Consider the following 17,543-nt stretch of genomic DNA (forward strand, 5'->3'; position numbering starts at 1 on the left):
TTTAGCTTGTCAGACAGGATGATATGTTCCAGTGTAAATGTTGCAGTGTGGTTGGTCATGTTCCCGGCCAACTGAAGAATGCAATGCAAAAAACAAAAAGCAAATTTTAGAAGTAGCGTGATTGTCACTCAGTGCTAAAGGCTCAAAACTGAAAAGCTTTAAAGCTTCAGTAGTCAGTATATATTTTGGCATCATTGGGCAAAAATCCCATAATAACCTTTCAGCATATTATAATTCAAGTGTTCTGAGAGAAAACTAGACTTCTGCTCCTCCTCATCGCTCTGTTTTCAGGCTTTAGAACATCTAGCCTTGACGGGAGACTTTGACCAATCACAAGTCATTTCAGAGAGAGAGCGTTCCTATTGGCTGTTCATTCAACAGAGGTGGCTGTCAATCACAAAAACGTTCTCATTTTACAGCTAAACAGTACACTAGAAGATGTTTCTGAAAACATGTGACGAGAGAAATAGGCATTACAGTAACAGAATATTGATTCATATTTGATCAGCGCTGCCTAGTTTGACCGTTTGATCGGAGAGTTTGCGAGTGATTGACAGCTGCTCAGAGACTGCTCTGATTTGTTGTTTTCTTTCGGCACGGTGAAGTCTTGCAAATGCTAAAGAGAGGAGGAGTCCCGCCCCTTACGGCGGACCACCACGGGAACTTATTATGGAAAAAATATGTACAGTTGTCAACGGCGAGAGATTCCCTCTGAAATCCCGTTTGACTTGCGCCATGAATCACACATCTGATGTTTGTCAATGTAAAGATAATTTTGCAAGTCAAGAAAGTCTCAGTTTGTTGTAAAACTGTTGAAGTATCAGACTGTGAAAATACATCGTTAGAAAGACGACATATCCAACAGTGTGGTAGTGACGTCTCTCTCTCTGAAGCTACGATGTCTGTGTGTTTCCTACTGGGATGAACTCACATCAGCAACGGGTCTCATCCTTCTTTCTCTTCCTGTCTGATATAAAGACCAGGAGTCACTGATAAAACACATCAGGTCAGATAACGCTTCATCTGTGTGGAACATAGCTAAGTTAGCTAGCTAGCTAGTGTTGGTGACGTATATTGTGCGAGACGAGAGATGTAGTTCACTAAACTAAATGATACTACGTCAAACTGGGACTTTCTTGACTTCCAAAATGATCTTTCAAATTGACAAACATCATATGTGTGATTCATGGAGCAATTCAAACGGGATCAAAAATGATTTGTCTCTTGCTGTTGATGACAGTACATATTTTTTCCAAGATATGGTCCCATGGGGTCCACCAGAAGGGGTGGCACTATGAGGAGGCAGAGGAACATGTTTTCTTCAGATTACCTGTCTCATGCACTACTGTCAGGATATAGTGACTGTTGTAAAAATAACTTTTTATCATATTTGCTCAAAGTTACCGACTGCAACTTTAACGATGATATAGGTGATTTGTTAAATTAACATTAAACAATCATAACAAACAATAAATATACAAACATACTTCCAGTAAACACAGATATGAATCAGTGGACAAATAATCATCATTAGGTAAATTCCAGTATAGGCAAGAGGCAACAACTGACTCCAGATATTCAGAATAGGTTTACCACCTCAATGTCAACATGACAGTACGGTAACATTATGTGTAAAGATGTTTGTAAAATTCAAGAATGTGTGTATGAATTATGTAAAATGTGTGTAAAAAAAAGCCCTATTGGGGATTCTTAAAGATGCACATAGTAACATAGTACATATGTAGCCCAAAGGGAAAGGTCTGTGTGCATGTAGCAATAAATTAAACACATTTTAAAGCAGTTACAAAACTTTTCCGAACTTCAATTTGCCAACAGAGCTGGAAACTGTCAGCTCTCAACAGAGAGAGAACAACGCTAGCTTGAAGCTACTAGGCATAGTAGGAACAAATGTTGCTCACGGGCCAAGCTGTGAAGGAACAGAAATGAAAACGGCAGACTTTTCAGTCATCCTGGAACATGACGGACCTCTCCACAATTCACTATTTACTCTGCGTATCTTTCTAACTGCCTGGCAGTGGAATATACAACAGATAGCTCCATCTGGTGAACAATTGAAATCACTGCATTTTCTGTAAATCAGGGACAATGTTGCAGCAGTGGGTAGAAATGGAGCAAATATGATTGAAAAAAGTGATTTTTATAAAACGGTCATATATATATCCTGACAGTAGTGCATGAGACAGGTAATCTGAAAAAAATAATGTTCCTCTGTGTCGTCCGGTGTCGTCTGGTGCTCCTAATGACATCTGCAAGATTTCACAGACGGGAGGAAAACAACCAATCAGAGCTGATCTGGAGTCTGCTGTCTCTGAGCAGCTGTCAATCACTCACAAACTCTGATCAAACTAGGCAGCGCTGATCACATATGAATCAATATTCTGTTACTGTAATGTCTATTTCTCTCCTCAGATGTTTTCAGAATCATCTTGTAGTGTACTGTTTAGCTGTGAAATGAGAAAGTTTTTGACCCGGCAGCCATGTTGAGATCAGTTGAGGAAATACCAAGCACCGCCCACCAGCAGCCAATAGAATCGCTCTCTCTCTGAAATGACCTGTGATTGGTCAAAGTCTCCCGTCAAGGCTAGATGTTCTAAAGCCTGAAAACAGAGTCATGAGGAGGAGCAGAAGTCTAGTTTTCTCTCAGAACACTTGAATTACAATATGCTGAAAGGTTATTATGGGATTTTTGCCCAATGATGCCAAAAACTTTCTGCCTACTGCAGCTTTAAATGACCCAAAATATAACTCATCATTTTGATTTGAACCTTGATTAATGTAATGAATAATCAATAATTCATCAATTCATTGAGAACATCCCCAGCAGACACACGCCGACAGAGTGAGAGATTGAGAAAGAGAGGGGCGAGCATGTGCATGCATTTATCCAAACTGAGACTAGAGATTTTTCAAAGGGTCAGCCTACTGAGATCACATCAACACACACGTCTGCACTCACATGCAAACACACACACTTGTATCTATTAGGTGTGTGACCTGGCTGCCCTTTATGTGAATCCCTCAACGAGCGCATGAATTACCAATGACCCATCTATATTCTTCTTCACTCTCTAATGGACCAACACACACACACACACACACACACACACACACACACACACATAGACACACACGCACACACACACACACACACACCACTACTCTATTACTTCTTACTCACACATATGCACACCTGACACACACCATTATCTTGAGTCTTTAAATACATAATGGGCATTTTAATTGCAAAGCCGGCGGGTTGGAGACGGGGAATTTACAGTGAAGAGCCTCTTCACCTTGCATTAGGAAGGACACAACTACAAGCGAACTGACCAAAAGTACTTACACACCGGTTACACAGTGATCCATTCATTTTTAGCCTTTTAAAGGCCATTATTGTGTATTTCTGCATAATAGGAAGAAGACAGAACTGAGTATGAATGCATTGGAAAATGAGTTCAGCCCTCTGACAACAACTTGTGTTTGTCCCTTTCCTGTTTCCTGTTATACTTCTACTCCACAACATTTCAGAGGGAAATATTGTACTTTTTATTCCACTACATTTATTTGACATTGTTTTACTTTTCAGATAAAGGTTTTACATAAAAAAACATACGATACGCTTATGAAAAATATGCAGCAATAGGCTATTAATCAATCCCAAACTATAAAGTATCTAAAATGGCAAACATTACAAAGCTCATAATAACACAATAATATAATATATGAAAAATAACAATCTGAAAGAAGCCATTCTGCATGAGTACTTTTACTGTTGATACTTAATGTACATTTTGCTAATAACACATCTGTACTTTTACTTGAGTAATAATTTGAATTCAGGGCTTTGACTTGTAATGAAGTGTTTTCAGTAGCGCTGTCCCAAATAACATTTTTCGGTCTTCGAAGCATCGGTGAGAAAATTCAAAGATATTTGAAGCTTGGCGATGCAGCGCAGCAGGCTGACATGTTCTTCTGTCTGTCTGTCTCCATCTCCCCAGTTTCAGTGCCGCTGCCGCACTACCGCACACAGAAGCACCTCTACGCACAACAAACGACGATATCCGTCTGAGAATAACTACTAATAATTCATGTTGAATATGAATAATGAATAATATTGTGGGATTATACCTTATTTTATGGGCTATTTGGGGATTTATACTTTATTATTACATACTTATACAAAAACAAAACAAAACCCAAAAAAAAAAAACAAGCATTTGAATACTGATTTGGAGGTTGATTACCATGGCAACGGTCAAAGCTTCGGAGCATTCGGCTCAGTCCTAGTTTTAAGACAATGGTATTTCTGCTTTTACTTCAAATAAGGATCTAATAATAGAGCCTGGAGCCCTTTTAGACCAAACAGTTCCAGGAACTATGGAACCAAAGGAACTAAACTCAGGCATTAAACTGGGACTTAAAGCTGCAGTGGGTAGAAATGGAGCAAATATGATTAAAAAAAGTTATTTGTATATAACGGTCACTATATCCTGACAGTAGTGCATAAGACAGGTAATCTGAAAAATATCATGTGTCCTCTGTGTCCTCCAGTGTCCTCCGGTGCTCCTAACGGTATCAGCAAGATTTCACAGACCGGAGGAAACAATCAATCAGAGCTGGTCTGGAGCCTTGCCGTCTATGAGTGCCAGCTGTCATTCACTCGCTAACTCCAACGAAAAGGTCAAACTAGGCAGCGCTGATCAAATATGAATCAATATTCTGTTACTGTAATGTCTAGTTCTCTCCTCACATGTTCTCAGAATAATCTTGTAGTGTACTGTTTAGCTGTAAAATGAGAAAGTTTGTGACCCAGCAGCCATGTTGAGATCAGTTGAGGAAATAACAAGCACCGCCCACCAGCTGGAGCACAGCCAATAGGAACGCTCTCTCTCTGAAATGACCTGTGATTGGCCAAAGTCTCCCGTCACGGATTAGATTTTCTAAAGCCTGACATGTATTTTGGCTAAAACCAAACAGATGAAAAGAAAGGTCTTGCCAGGATCATTTTTCGAAGTTCCTTAAATAATTTTTTTCATCTTTGAAAAAGGGTGAAAAAAAAAGTTTTGCCTTTCTTTTTCTTCCTTTTTTTGGTCAAGATCATTTTTGTAGGTGTTTGTTGTTGTTGTTGTTGTTGTTGTTGTTGTCAGTGTCTGTGTATCAGCGACATTCAGCCATACACACTCCGGCCCAATAATTCCTGAACCTGTGGAGGGTACTGGCCCCGAAGCAAGCACTTTTTAGGCACGAGGAAATATTGCACAGGAACTAAATTTAGTTCCTGGGTCTTCTGTTTGAAACGCAAGTTAAGTCCCTTCAAAAGGGTTTTGTTCCCCTGGTGAAGTTCAGCAGCATATTAATGCCCATGGTTTTGGAATGTGATGTTCAACTATCATATATGGGTATAATGTTACAGAGTCCACATATTTGGCTATGTAGTGCAGTTCCCGTACATTTCATGTGAAACACAATGTATGACACCAGCAGTAGCATTACTTCAGTGCACTGTGTAAACAGATACAGTAAATTACTTTTCTCTTACTTATTAAACAAGACTATTACTATCACTGGGGGAGAGACTTGACCAGAATAATATTAAAGTGGCCACATCTTATAAACCTGCCCAGATACTCCGTGTATGTAGGTGTAGGTGTAGGTGTGTGTGTGTGTGTGTGTGTGTGTGTGTGTGTGTATGTGTGTGAGAGAGACACAGAATGAATAGTGGACACACTGTTGTCGCAGAGAGAGGATGTGTGCGTCTGATAACACCAAGACGATATGGTGGTTATCAAATAATGAGTTAGCTATTGTGTGATATGGTGTGTGTGTGTACTGTGGCTTACAGTGTGTGTGTGTGTGTGTGTGTGTGTGTGTGTGTGTGTCTTACCGTGGCCTGTGTGGAGCTCTCCTGCAGGTCCCAGAGTAGTGCGTGGTTATCAGCCAATGAAATCACACGCTTGCCATCCCCCATGGGCTCCCACAGCACGCTGTACATACACAAAGACACGCACACACACACACACACACACACACACACACACACACACACACACACACACACACACACACACACACACACACACACACACACACACACACACACACACACACACACACACACACACGTACGTACACACACACACACAAAAACACAAAGTCACAGTCAATTAGAATACAGATGTTGGTCAGACATGCATACAGGCTCAACTCCATGCTGCAGACTGCAGTGGAATGGAGCTGCTTAGTCAGATTTCACATGACTGCTAAATACAGCACCTTGCACAATATCACAGCTAAACTGATTTTAAACATCTGCATGCATTTCCAGGTCATATCTGGGAATGCATTTCCAGGTCATATTTGGGAATGCATGCATCCTGGATGTACCGTGTCAACAAGGACATTACAAAATGTTACACATTATACAGTTAAAATGTTAAGGTTGGCGTTCTGCTATATTTTCATTTTTGTCATCAAATTCCATTAAAAAGGACCAAAACCTAAAAAATTGTTAGTTTGTCCTTATGACTTCCTTACCCTGTCTGTGACACAGGTCAAAAATATGGGGTTCCATACTTTAAAGGTATAATATGTAAGAGTTGTTGGTTGCGGAGGGAGAGAGAGAGAGAGCAGTGATGGTGGAGCGAGCTATAGAGTGAATGAAGAGAGGGAGAGGCGTTAATGAGAACAAAGCAGTGAATCAGAGAAATACACATTCTGTGATTGTTTCACGGCAGTTACGCTCTAAAGCACAAATAAACACAACCACAACTGTGCACAACCCTGCAGGCAGGTGCCACGTTGCCGGATTTTGAATGAATGCAGCTAAAGGGCAGGCTACTGTCCGCTGTGGCTCAGAGCTGCTCTCGGTCAAACTCAAACTGATACACCGACAGATAAAGGAGCAGTGGGAACACTGGAGGAGCACATGCACATAAGAACACACGACCCGTCCTCGTTCGTCAAATACAGCCGCTTTGTATCTGACAGAGCTAAAGGGGGACCTGTGCCTCGGTATCAGATGCCGAGGGGCGTGACAAAGCGGCCATATTTGACCATCTGAACGGGCTGTACACCCTGCCTGCTGTTATTGGCTGGGGGTTACACCCCCACGTGGGGCACAAAATCTCTTTGCTGAAGCCCAGAAATATCCTGAACACAGCAAAATAAGAAGAAAAGAGAAAATCCAGGCAGAGAGGAATTCTTTTTTTTCATTATTTTCTAGGACATTTTTGCATATTATACCTTTAAAGCACTCAGTAATTTCCTAAAACATACTACAGCTTTTAGAAAACGTTACTCTAACATAAGGAAACACACTTGTTGGGGACTATTTTCAGCGGCGGATTAATCCACATTTGGTGCTCTAGTGAGTTTCTGTGGCAGCAGGACGATGTATGTGGGATTGAGTCAAAATAAAGTCCAGTGTGTGTGTTCATGGTGATGAAGTAACATGTCAGCCAGTGCAACAGTCTGATTCATTGATGTGTTTTTAATAGTTTTTGAATGATGGAGCTCTATGGCACAGAGGCTTTGATACACACACAATACCTGATAGTAGGATCAATTCATTCTTTTTTTTATGACATTTGTTGACAATTATTAAACAAAATGAACAGTCCACAGCCACGCCAGCAGCTCTGAGAGGCAGATCTCAGGCACAGCAGTGATTTGAGCTAAATGCTCATGTCAGCTAGCTCACAATGACAATGCTAACATCATGATTTTAAGCAGGAATGTTTACCATGTTCACTATTTTAGTTTAACATGTTAACATGCTAACATTTGCTAATTAGCACTAAACACCAAGTATAGCTGAGGATGATGGGAATGTCATATTTGTTTACAGTTTATCTTAGTTTAGCACAGATAACCTGGCTCTGTCCATGTACAACTTGTTTGTTCTGTACATAAACAGACATTTTAAAAAGTCCATTTGTTGTTTCACAGGGAGTTACGAGTTTTCTTAGGGAACTACTGTACTGGGTGCAGTGACTGGGTGTGGCCGCCAGCAAACAAAACCAAAACCTGTGCTCACTGACTGTATCTAGAAACCTGTGCTATACCCAGACACACTGCAACTACCAAAATGTTTAGCTATTCATTTAAAGGGGATCATGAAAAACTCACATGTTCAGTGCTTGTGCTCATACATGTGGGTTCCTACCAACCCACAAACTGTGAAATAAGACGACCCAGTCAGTTTTTTGTGGGCCGCCGAGATCAGAAAACATGTGACTCAACAAGTCATTCAGATGTGGCTCCCCTTCATGTCACATGCAGGCTCATTAGAATGTACCGCCCACAACTTGAGAACTACCTTTGCAATGGTGCACCATATTTTTCTCGAAAAGCCAATCAGAGCAGATTTGGCTTTTTAAGGAGGGGGTCTTAAACAGACTAAAACCAACGAGTTCTCACTCCCAACTCGTCAAATACCGACCTTTGGTAAGTGCTCCTCAGCATCGGAAAGCAACGCACGGAGGCACCCTTTAGCAACGGTATGTGACGAACCAGGCTTTCAACTAACTCCAATGTAAACCCACCCAAGGCGTTATTCAACGGTCGGAGCAAGTGACGTAGTATTAAAAGCGAGAGAGTCCGTTCAGGGCAGGCGGAGAGGGGTGGAGGACGGGTCAAACAAACACAAGACTTTCAACCAGGAGACCGTTGTCCGTGTCCTGTGTGAAACTAAAAGTAATGTTGACTTATTTTGTCATGTAAGTCATTGGTCAAGTGACTCCTCGGCCTGTGAGTCACATGAGTCGCTAGTCAGTGAAGGTTAACGTCAACCACGACTGTCTCCTAACCCTAACTAAGCTGTTGTGTTGTCTAAACCTAACGTCCTGTGAAAACGGGAGTTTATTTTGAAAGGACACTATGCATGTAACGCGCGTATATTGACACGCCGCCCCCGGTCCCGTCCAAGTAACGCAAGAGGGGTACCCCGTGCGACGGTCTCCGATGCCAAGAGGCACTGACCAAGCGGCGGTATTTGACGAGTTGGGAGAGAGAATGTGTTGCAAAACGGAGCGTTTTCAGACAGAGTGTGAATACAGGAATATTCAGACAGACAGTATAAGAAAAATTATGTTGTTTTTTTTAACATTACAGCATGTAAACATGTTCTAATAGAAACACAAATACAAGTATGAACCTGAAAATGAGCATGATATGTCCCCTTTAAGATCAATATTTCTATATTTCCCCAGTTCTTCTAAATTTCCAATTTTGTATGATTCCAAATACATTTCCTTGGTTACTATGCAATTATTTCACATTTTGGAAGCTTCTGTATCTCAGACTTAGAGTAGGTGTCAGTGTCACTAGCACCAGCCAGAAGAGTTTGCTGTTGTTTCATTGTTAAGTTGTGTGCGTGCAGTTTGTCATGTTAAGTGATTTCCGCATAAAAATGTCCTTCAAAAAGTGTGACGTTGCGTGGAGCATGTTTAACTTGCACAAATTAGGCTGCAGCTGCTAATCATTAATTGCTCAAGAAAGTGACATACAACTGAGCTCTTTGCGTTCAGCACGAAGTACTTATTGGAAAATCCAGCAGCCCAGTTCTGTCAATCCAGTGTTGAAACACAGCAGTGGGTACAGGGTTGCCTCAGTGGTGTGAAAGAAGTGGTAGCGTTTACTGCATACTTAGCTTTGATTCCTCCCTGCATACTACTTTCTGCAGAGTATTGATTCCTCACGGCATGCTTCTGGAGTTGTGATTCTCCACTGCGCTCTACTTAAAATATGTATTCTGTGCGCAAGCCATAGGGACCTAACCAGGCCTGACACACTGGAGCCAAACTGTTGCTTTATACATCCCTTGGTGTTGATCTGATCACTTGTATTCTTTTGTTGTTTGTTCTTCTTAGTTTGGAGGTTTAGCAGCTCTGCAAAGTAGGCAGAGACACAACTCCATGGGATAAGAAAGAGGACACAACCCAAGTGAGAAAGCAGTGCTTTTAACTCTGACTCCTGTCGGCTTTAAAAGCAATATGTCAGTGCAGTCAGAGACCCGGCAATAAGCTAAACATAACCTTGGCCTGGAAAAGCTGCTATATGCTTGTTAAGGGTTTGCTTTACAAAAAAAAAATCTGTGTCTAATCTGGGTTAAAAGATGTAAAATGTCACAGAGGTGCCGACGTGGTCTGGCTGAAGGTTTGGATGTCTGAGCCCATCACAGCTCTAAAGCTGCTGTCACTGCTTTACGAATTGATGCCATTTATTTAAGGAGTTCATCCATTAGACAACTCCATTTCCTTGGATTCATTTGTCAACTTGAAGCAGCGGCAACAATGCCCAGTGTTTGAGAGACAGCGTGTGTTATAGAAGGTGAGAGTGTTCGTGGGAGATAAAAGAAATGACAGCGCAAGGGGAGGGAAGTTAAAGTTTGCTTTTGGATTTCATCCAAGTTTCAAATATGCATGGCCCTTTAGAAAAGGTGGAGTGGAGAGATGGAGATGGAGAGGGAGAGGAAGAGGATGAGGGAGGCAGAGGAGGGAGAGAGGAGCCGTGTTTATAAGGGCTGTAAATTCATGACTGCTGAGGGACAGCTTTTACTGCCCTCCTGCGGAGCAGGAAGTCATGGGATGCCCACACACACACACACACACACACACACACATCATTTTGTCCCCTAAAGAGGACACCTCATTGACTTATATTCATTTCCTGCAGATGTACCCAACCCTTAAAGGATAGCTTTGGGTTTTTAAGTTGATCTTATTTAGGAGTGTCAAAGTTAACAATAAATAACACATTAACGCAAATTCATTTTAACGCCACTAGTTTCTTTAACGCATTAACGCAATCGATCTTTTGAAGGTTGTACCTCAGTTTTAAAGCTAGAGTCAAGGTACTGGTATCATATGAAACTAGAAAACGGGATCTAAGGGATCCATTCCAACCATGTCATACTAGCTTGTTGTGAAGGAGGCTAAATAACGCTCCAAACTTACACTACATTTTGGCAAGGTAAAACTGTCATGGCCATTTTCAAAAGGGTCCCTTGACCTCTGACCTCCAGATCAGTGAATGTAAATGGGTTCTATGGGTACCCACGAGTCTCTCCTTTACAGACATGCCCACTTTATGATAATCACATGCAGTTTGGGGCAAGTCATAGTCAAGTCAGCACACTGACACACTGACAGCTGTTGTTGCCTGTTGGGCTGCAGTTTGACATGTTATGATTGGAGCATATTGTTTTATGCTAAATGCAGTACCTGTGAGGGTTTCTGGACAATATCTGTCATTGTTTTTTGTTGTTAATTGATTTATAATAATAAATATATACATACATTTGCATATAGCAGCATATTTGTCCACTCCCATGTTGATAAGAGGATTAAATACTTGACAAATCTCCCTCTAAGGTACATTTTGAACAGATAAAATATGTGCGATTAATTTGCAATTGATCACGGATAACTATGGACGATCATGTGATTAATCGCGAACAAGTATTTTAATTGATTGACAGCCCTAATCTTAATACAATATATGCCATGTGTGTATTGAAAGTTGTTGTAATATGTTTTGCTGTAATCAGTCCTTCTCTCCATACTGGTCATGAAGGCATCTCTTCCAAACACAACTACACTGTAAACGATGGCAGACAAAAAACAGATCTCATTTTGTGCAAAAATGTTTTCCTAAATTCAGCTGAAGCTAATATGAAGCCAAACCAAGCTTCATCATTAAATACATAACAACCTGGATGAATAATTTGAGAAAAATATCTAATAATTATTTTTTCACCGGCGTTGGTTTGTCTGTTAGCAGGCTTGTTCCAAAAGTCCACGGTGGATTTGAATGAAATCTTTTGGAGGAGTGGGGTGTGGCACAATGAACAATCCATTAGATTTTGGTGGCGATCCGGATTCAGGAATTTTTTTAATGATTCCGATCAGCCTGAGCATTAAGACCACAGGGTATAACACATGTGCAGTGTAACTGATGACGCGTTGATGACGCGTGACCCCGCCTCCTTCTGAGAGCAGAGAGATACGTGTGTGGATGTGTGTGCGGGAGCTGCTGGCCGTCCGGGGTGAGAAAGAACAAAGAGTTAGATGACAGGATGAGAGACAACGTAGTGTAACGTTATACAGACATAACAAGGCTGCTGAATGAGAGAGGCGTCCGCCGATACGTTACACGGAAACACACCGTGTTAATAATAAGCCGACCACCTCACGGTACCCGCCAGCAGGGAGCTGTGATCTGTTTTTAAAGTCAGGCACCTTGGCGGAGGTCTGCACTCTCCGAGTGCCATTCTAGTTGTATAATAATGTAATGTATAATTAATTATCATGCTGTCGGTGCTGTGTCTGTGTTTTTGTTTCCGGTGCTCTGGACAGAGCTGACACCTGCCCGCTCACTCTCATCCCCAGCTTTCTGGAGCTTTGTACCCCGCTGTTGCCTGGCAAAGGTGGCGGTGTTGGTGGTAAGGAGGTCTCTGGGGACCGCTGGTACAATAACCTTTTATTTGATGTTAATAAAATGTACCCGAATTCACGAACATGTAGGATATTGCTACTGACATTCCTGTATTCTTATATCGGCTGTATTATCCGTGTGTTTACGACGTGTTTCTTTGCATACAGAGCAGTGAAGTGAGGTCTGATCACAAGTGGTCACTCATGTGGAGACACATTCTAACGCCAGGTGTAAACAGACGTACTTAGAGCTGTTTACTTGTGATTGGATCACCCAAGACGCATGTTAATGCCAGGTGTGAACATGGCCTTGGTCCAGATATCCACTGGCTACACCGAAACATCAGAAATCTTGTCTATTGCCTCCAGAGGCTAAATCGTCATCAGACCGATAGCCGATAGAACTGTATGCCTCAGCCTTACCCTTACCTTTACTAAAAACAATCAACCCTAAAAATCAAATGGTTTAACTTGTGATGACCAGCTTGCTGTCCCCATACTGTGACAGACTGATCAGATTCATGTCCCCACAATGTGATTAATACGAGCACACACACACACAGCTTACTGCTGGGGAGAGTCACTGCAGCTCACAGACCTTATAGATGGAGCCTGCAGCACGTCAGATACCACCTCGCTTTCTCTCTCATGCACTCCCAAACACATAAATCAGCACACCATAGGACCAATTAAAATATACTCACCACTTTGAGATTTACACACTGTATGCTTCCCTGTAGTATCAATTAATTTGCGCAGGGGCGAGGGGAAGAGGGAGAGGGAGAGGCAGTACAGGTGTACAGTATCTCATATTGCCTTCCCCTCATATTAAAGAATATACGTTATGTGCATTTGACCTTGAGCTCTGCAACAAGCTGGCACACTGGCTACTGGAATGGTATGTAAATACTGTCGGGGAGAGCTATGGAGGTTTTACAGCCCCATATATCTAAGTCAGGGACACAGATGCACTTCTCTCTCTCTTTGTCTCTCTCTATGGCTCTTGCTCATCAGATTGTTACCCGTCTTCGCTGTGCTTTGCATCCATATGAGTTTAATCCCAGCCCCTTATATACAAAGCCAACAGCCAACACAAACAAAGTGTGTGCCTGTCTTTCCTCCTTCTGGGTAAGATTTTAGCATGGATACAGGGACACCAAGGGTGGTGGGTATGTGTGTGCTGCAGTTTGTGAGAACCAGCTTGAGTTTTATTTGATCAGAAGGAGAATATTTTTTGCAAAGTGCCATTAGTCTTGTAGTGGTGAGGGTTGGTGTTAAAGGATAATCTACAATGTGGGTTCTTTTTACGTAGTTTTGGCCATCATTTCGAATGTTTATGATAAAGATGTACTAATCAAAGTGGGGATGCATCGATCCGACTTTATCAGTCCCGATAGTGATACCTGGGCGTTGGGTATCGGCCGATACCGAGTACCGAGCTGATACCAGTGTTTAATTAATCAGCTGTATGCCTCACAGGATGGAATTGACTTGATCATTCTTTTATATGTAAGGCAAAATCAGGCTGGACTTAAACAATACTTTCTTAACTTTGTAAAACAAAATGTGACAAATAAATACATAGATATACATTTACTGAATTATAATTTATTATTAAAATAATAAATTGTACACCAGCAACTTGGTAAAAAAAGTAATTACAATTCAAGTGGAAACCTTGTTAATGCAGCAACAAATTGGTCAAAACTCAAACAGGAATTAAAATTCCAGTCTATAATGTATATAGTATATAACCATTGAATTGGATTGAATAGATCGACTCCATTGTCACCGATACCCGATCCAGTTGTATGAGTCAGTATCGGCCCGATATCCGATCCAGTATCGGTATCGGTGCAACCCTACACTGAAGTAATAGTTGAGATCTGGGAACATGGTGACTACAAGAAAAAATGACTGGGCAAGACAAAGGAGCAGTCAGGTGATGACAGACAGGTTAGCCAGATTATCTGAACCACGCCATTAGAAAGTCAAACCAAGTGAATGCACAAACACACACAACGATACGTATAGTAGGTCAAAGCTTGTTGTAGAGATGTTAACACATTCCTCAGCAATTAGATGAATGAGTAGAATTGTAATTAGGGCTGGGTTCTGATCGCAGGTTCCATTTTAGATTTGGTGTTCTGTCGAAGGCTGTTTCCCCATCAGTTTGTGTTTTTCCTCAACCTGAGCCTAACTTTACCGCTAACCGCAAACATTTGTTTTTCTGAGAGCTTAAAGACAACCCAAACTCATCCTAACTCTAAACACAGAGGGCGAAAGGGAACAGGCTTCGACACAACACCAGTTCCTGGTTAGTGAAATACCCAAATTCACATAAGCTCTGACAATAACACATCTCTAATTAAACCTTTTATCTCTCCTTGCTTGTTTCTTATTAGTAAAGAGCAATGTAGAAAAGGTAAAGGTAAAGGACGAGCGTGTGGCATTTAGGTGGATCTATTGGCTGAAATGGAATATAATATTAATAACTAAGTTTTCTTTAGAGTATAATCACCTGAAAACAAGAATCGTTTTGTTTTCGTTACCTTAGAATGAGCCGTTTATATCTCCATAGGGAGCGGGTCCTCTTCACGAAGCCGGCCGCCATGTTTCTACAGTAGCACAAAACGGCCAAACCTAACACTGTGTTCATTTTTCCTGCTTGGGCTGAAGTCTACTTGCTCCGGAGCATCACTCCACTCAGCCGCCGCGAAACAAGACACAGGAAACCTCTGTTGGTCTTGAGGAGCGGCAGCGCTTATTTCTGCACAAACTGCCACTTCCACTGAACATTCTCAGAGCTAAACTAACTCTGTCTTCTGCTCCACTAGATCACTTGTTTACTCACACACATTTGCCATCACTCTGTCTCTCTCTTGCTTTGCCACTCACTTCCCACGTACACACACACTCTGCACACAGGGCTGTAGCCAGGGTTTAGAAATTAGTGAGGTCCAGAATTTTTTCTTTTACTGCATTTCTACACGAGCAAAATTCATACCAAATGTTACCTACAACCCAAGCTATACAGCACACACCTACTCATTATCTATGATTAAATACATACAGAGGGACCTCGCAAAAAATACCTGCTGCCAGGCAGACGCTTAAAAGATCGACATGGTGCGAGATGTATAGACCATGTGTATGCACAACAAACATGTCTAGGCCTATGACTTTTCCTAAACATGATCTGGTAGGCTGGTAGTCCAGACCTCGTTGACCTTATAGTTGGCTACGGCCATGCTACTACTCTTACAACAACTCTGGATAGGGCCATTCACGTTTTCACGTCGGTCACCGTAGTTCTCCTACACGCATGGTACACGGGGAGAAGCTTCAATCTGCAACCTCACCAGAATCAATCGGGTATCGGGTCCGATACTGTGCTCATGTACCCGTGCTCCGATACCACTTTACAGTGGTGCGCCCGACCCCGCTGGGCCGGGATCCCTTTCATTGCGCCACGGGATTTTGCTTGCACCTTCTGACTCGCGCGCGAGTTAGACTCCTTGGTCCGTGTTTCAAGACGGGTCGGGTGGGTTGCTGACATCGCCGCAGACCCCTGGCACCTTTTACATGGGCCGAGCCCCGATCTGGCGGCACAACATGGTTGGGGCGCACTGAGGACATTCCACCCCGGTTGACAGTCGCACGGGGCTGTCTCCGGCGCATCGAGCCCTTTGTCCACAGTGCGGCAAGGTCCGGGCGGGGAGCGCTGTAAAGCTGTGGCTGCGAGCCACTTTCACCCCGAGCCTTTCCATGCCGACCTAGAGCTGGTGGCGGCGCACCGCCTCGTATGAGGGACTCCCCAGCCTGCCGTGTGTCGCTCACACCCTCCAGCTGGCTGTTAACGAGGGTCTTTTGGCACAGAGAAGTACTCGCATCGGTACTCGGTATCGGCAAGTACCCAAATGTAAGTACTTGTACACGGTCTGAAAAAAAGGTATGTATGGTATCGGTGCATCTCTAGGCAAAACTATAAAAGCAATCCCAAGTTGTAATGAATTGGAATTATCCTTTAATGCACCCGTATGAGTTATTTTTTAACCAGCACCTGCTAGTGCTGGAGGAAAAACCACCAGACCCGCAAACTTCATTGCAACACCTGCATCATGGTGTTTCATCTAAGACGTGGTTGAAAAGGCTGGATGGCAAAGGCCCTATAATCGACTGATAGCTCCCATTGCACACACACACACATCCACACACACACACTAGGCTAATAGTCTGCATGAGAGCCCACTACTGGCGTCCAATTGATTGGGACTAGGGGACCCTCACAGTGAAAATCACGCTTAGTGATCACCAGGAAAATCGGCCTACACACTCACATACACACTTCTGCACGTCCAGGCACATCCACAGACAAGCAGCAGAGACGCTATCACACCGCAGGCTAAGAGAGGCTCGACATATATACAACCAGACTCAAATAATCACACCATAATACACATGATTGCATTCATGCGTGTGTGTGCACAAACACACACAATCACATCCACAAACACCCCTTACCCCCTCCTGTCACACCCCACTTTAGAAAATCAACCTTGTTGCCTTTTGCGCTTTACCATTCCCTCCTAGGGCCCTGATTGGCTGAAATGGCTCCACGGGAATCGATTCGCTCAACCCAATCAAAACCAAGTGAGGAGGAGGAGGAGGAGGAAGAGGAAGAGGAAGAGGAAGAGGAAGAGGAAGAGGAAGAAGCAGATGAAGCAGAAGAAGAAGAAGAAGAAGAAGAAGAAGAAGAACACACATAAGCAACAAAAAAACATGATTTTCCCCCAGCTTTGTTTTTTTGGGGGGTTGCATTTTGCCAATATTTCCATTCAGAGCACGCTTCACAACAGGACAGAGGCTCAAATGTTTGCCCACCCAAACAATGAGGGGATTTGTAGGAAGGAGAAAGTGTTATTGTTGGTGGGAGTGGAGGGACACCAGCTACCGGATAACACACACACAAGGATGCACGCTACACACGGGCAGACACGCTACAGTGGACGCAAACACACGCGGCACGGGCAGGTGAACAAACACACACACACACACACACACGCACGCACACACACACACACGAAA

The 17,543-nt window shown here is 42.7% G+C and overlaps 1 protein-coding gene across 2 annotated transcripts in view; it reads right to left on the reverse strand.

The window, feature by feature from the left end:
* Window positions 1-17,543, reverse strand: part of eipr1 (EARP complex and GARP complex interacting protein 1) — an 84,647-nt gene that overhangs the window by 46,708 nt on the left and 20,396 nt on the right. For both annotated transcript variants that reach the window (XM_037746941.1, XM_037746940.1), the window contains exon 5: window positions 5,906-6,005. In XM_037746941.1, the coding sequence (XP_037602869.1) occupies window positions 5,906-6,005 (100 nt within the window). The remainder of the gene's footprint in view (window positions 1-5,905; window positions 6,006-17,543) is intronic.

The sequence above is a fragment of the Sebastes umbrosus genome, chromosome 16 (genome assembly GCF_015220745.1).
Source record: "Sebastes umbrosus isolate fSebUmb1 chromosome 16, fSebUmb1.pri, whole genome shotgun sequence".
Taxonomy (NCBI): Eukaryota; Metazoa; Chordata; class Actinopteri; order Perciformes; family Sebastidae; genus Sebastes; species Sebastes umbrosus.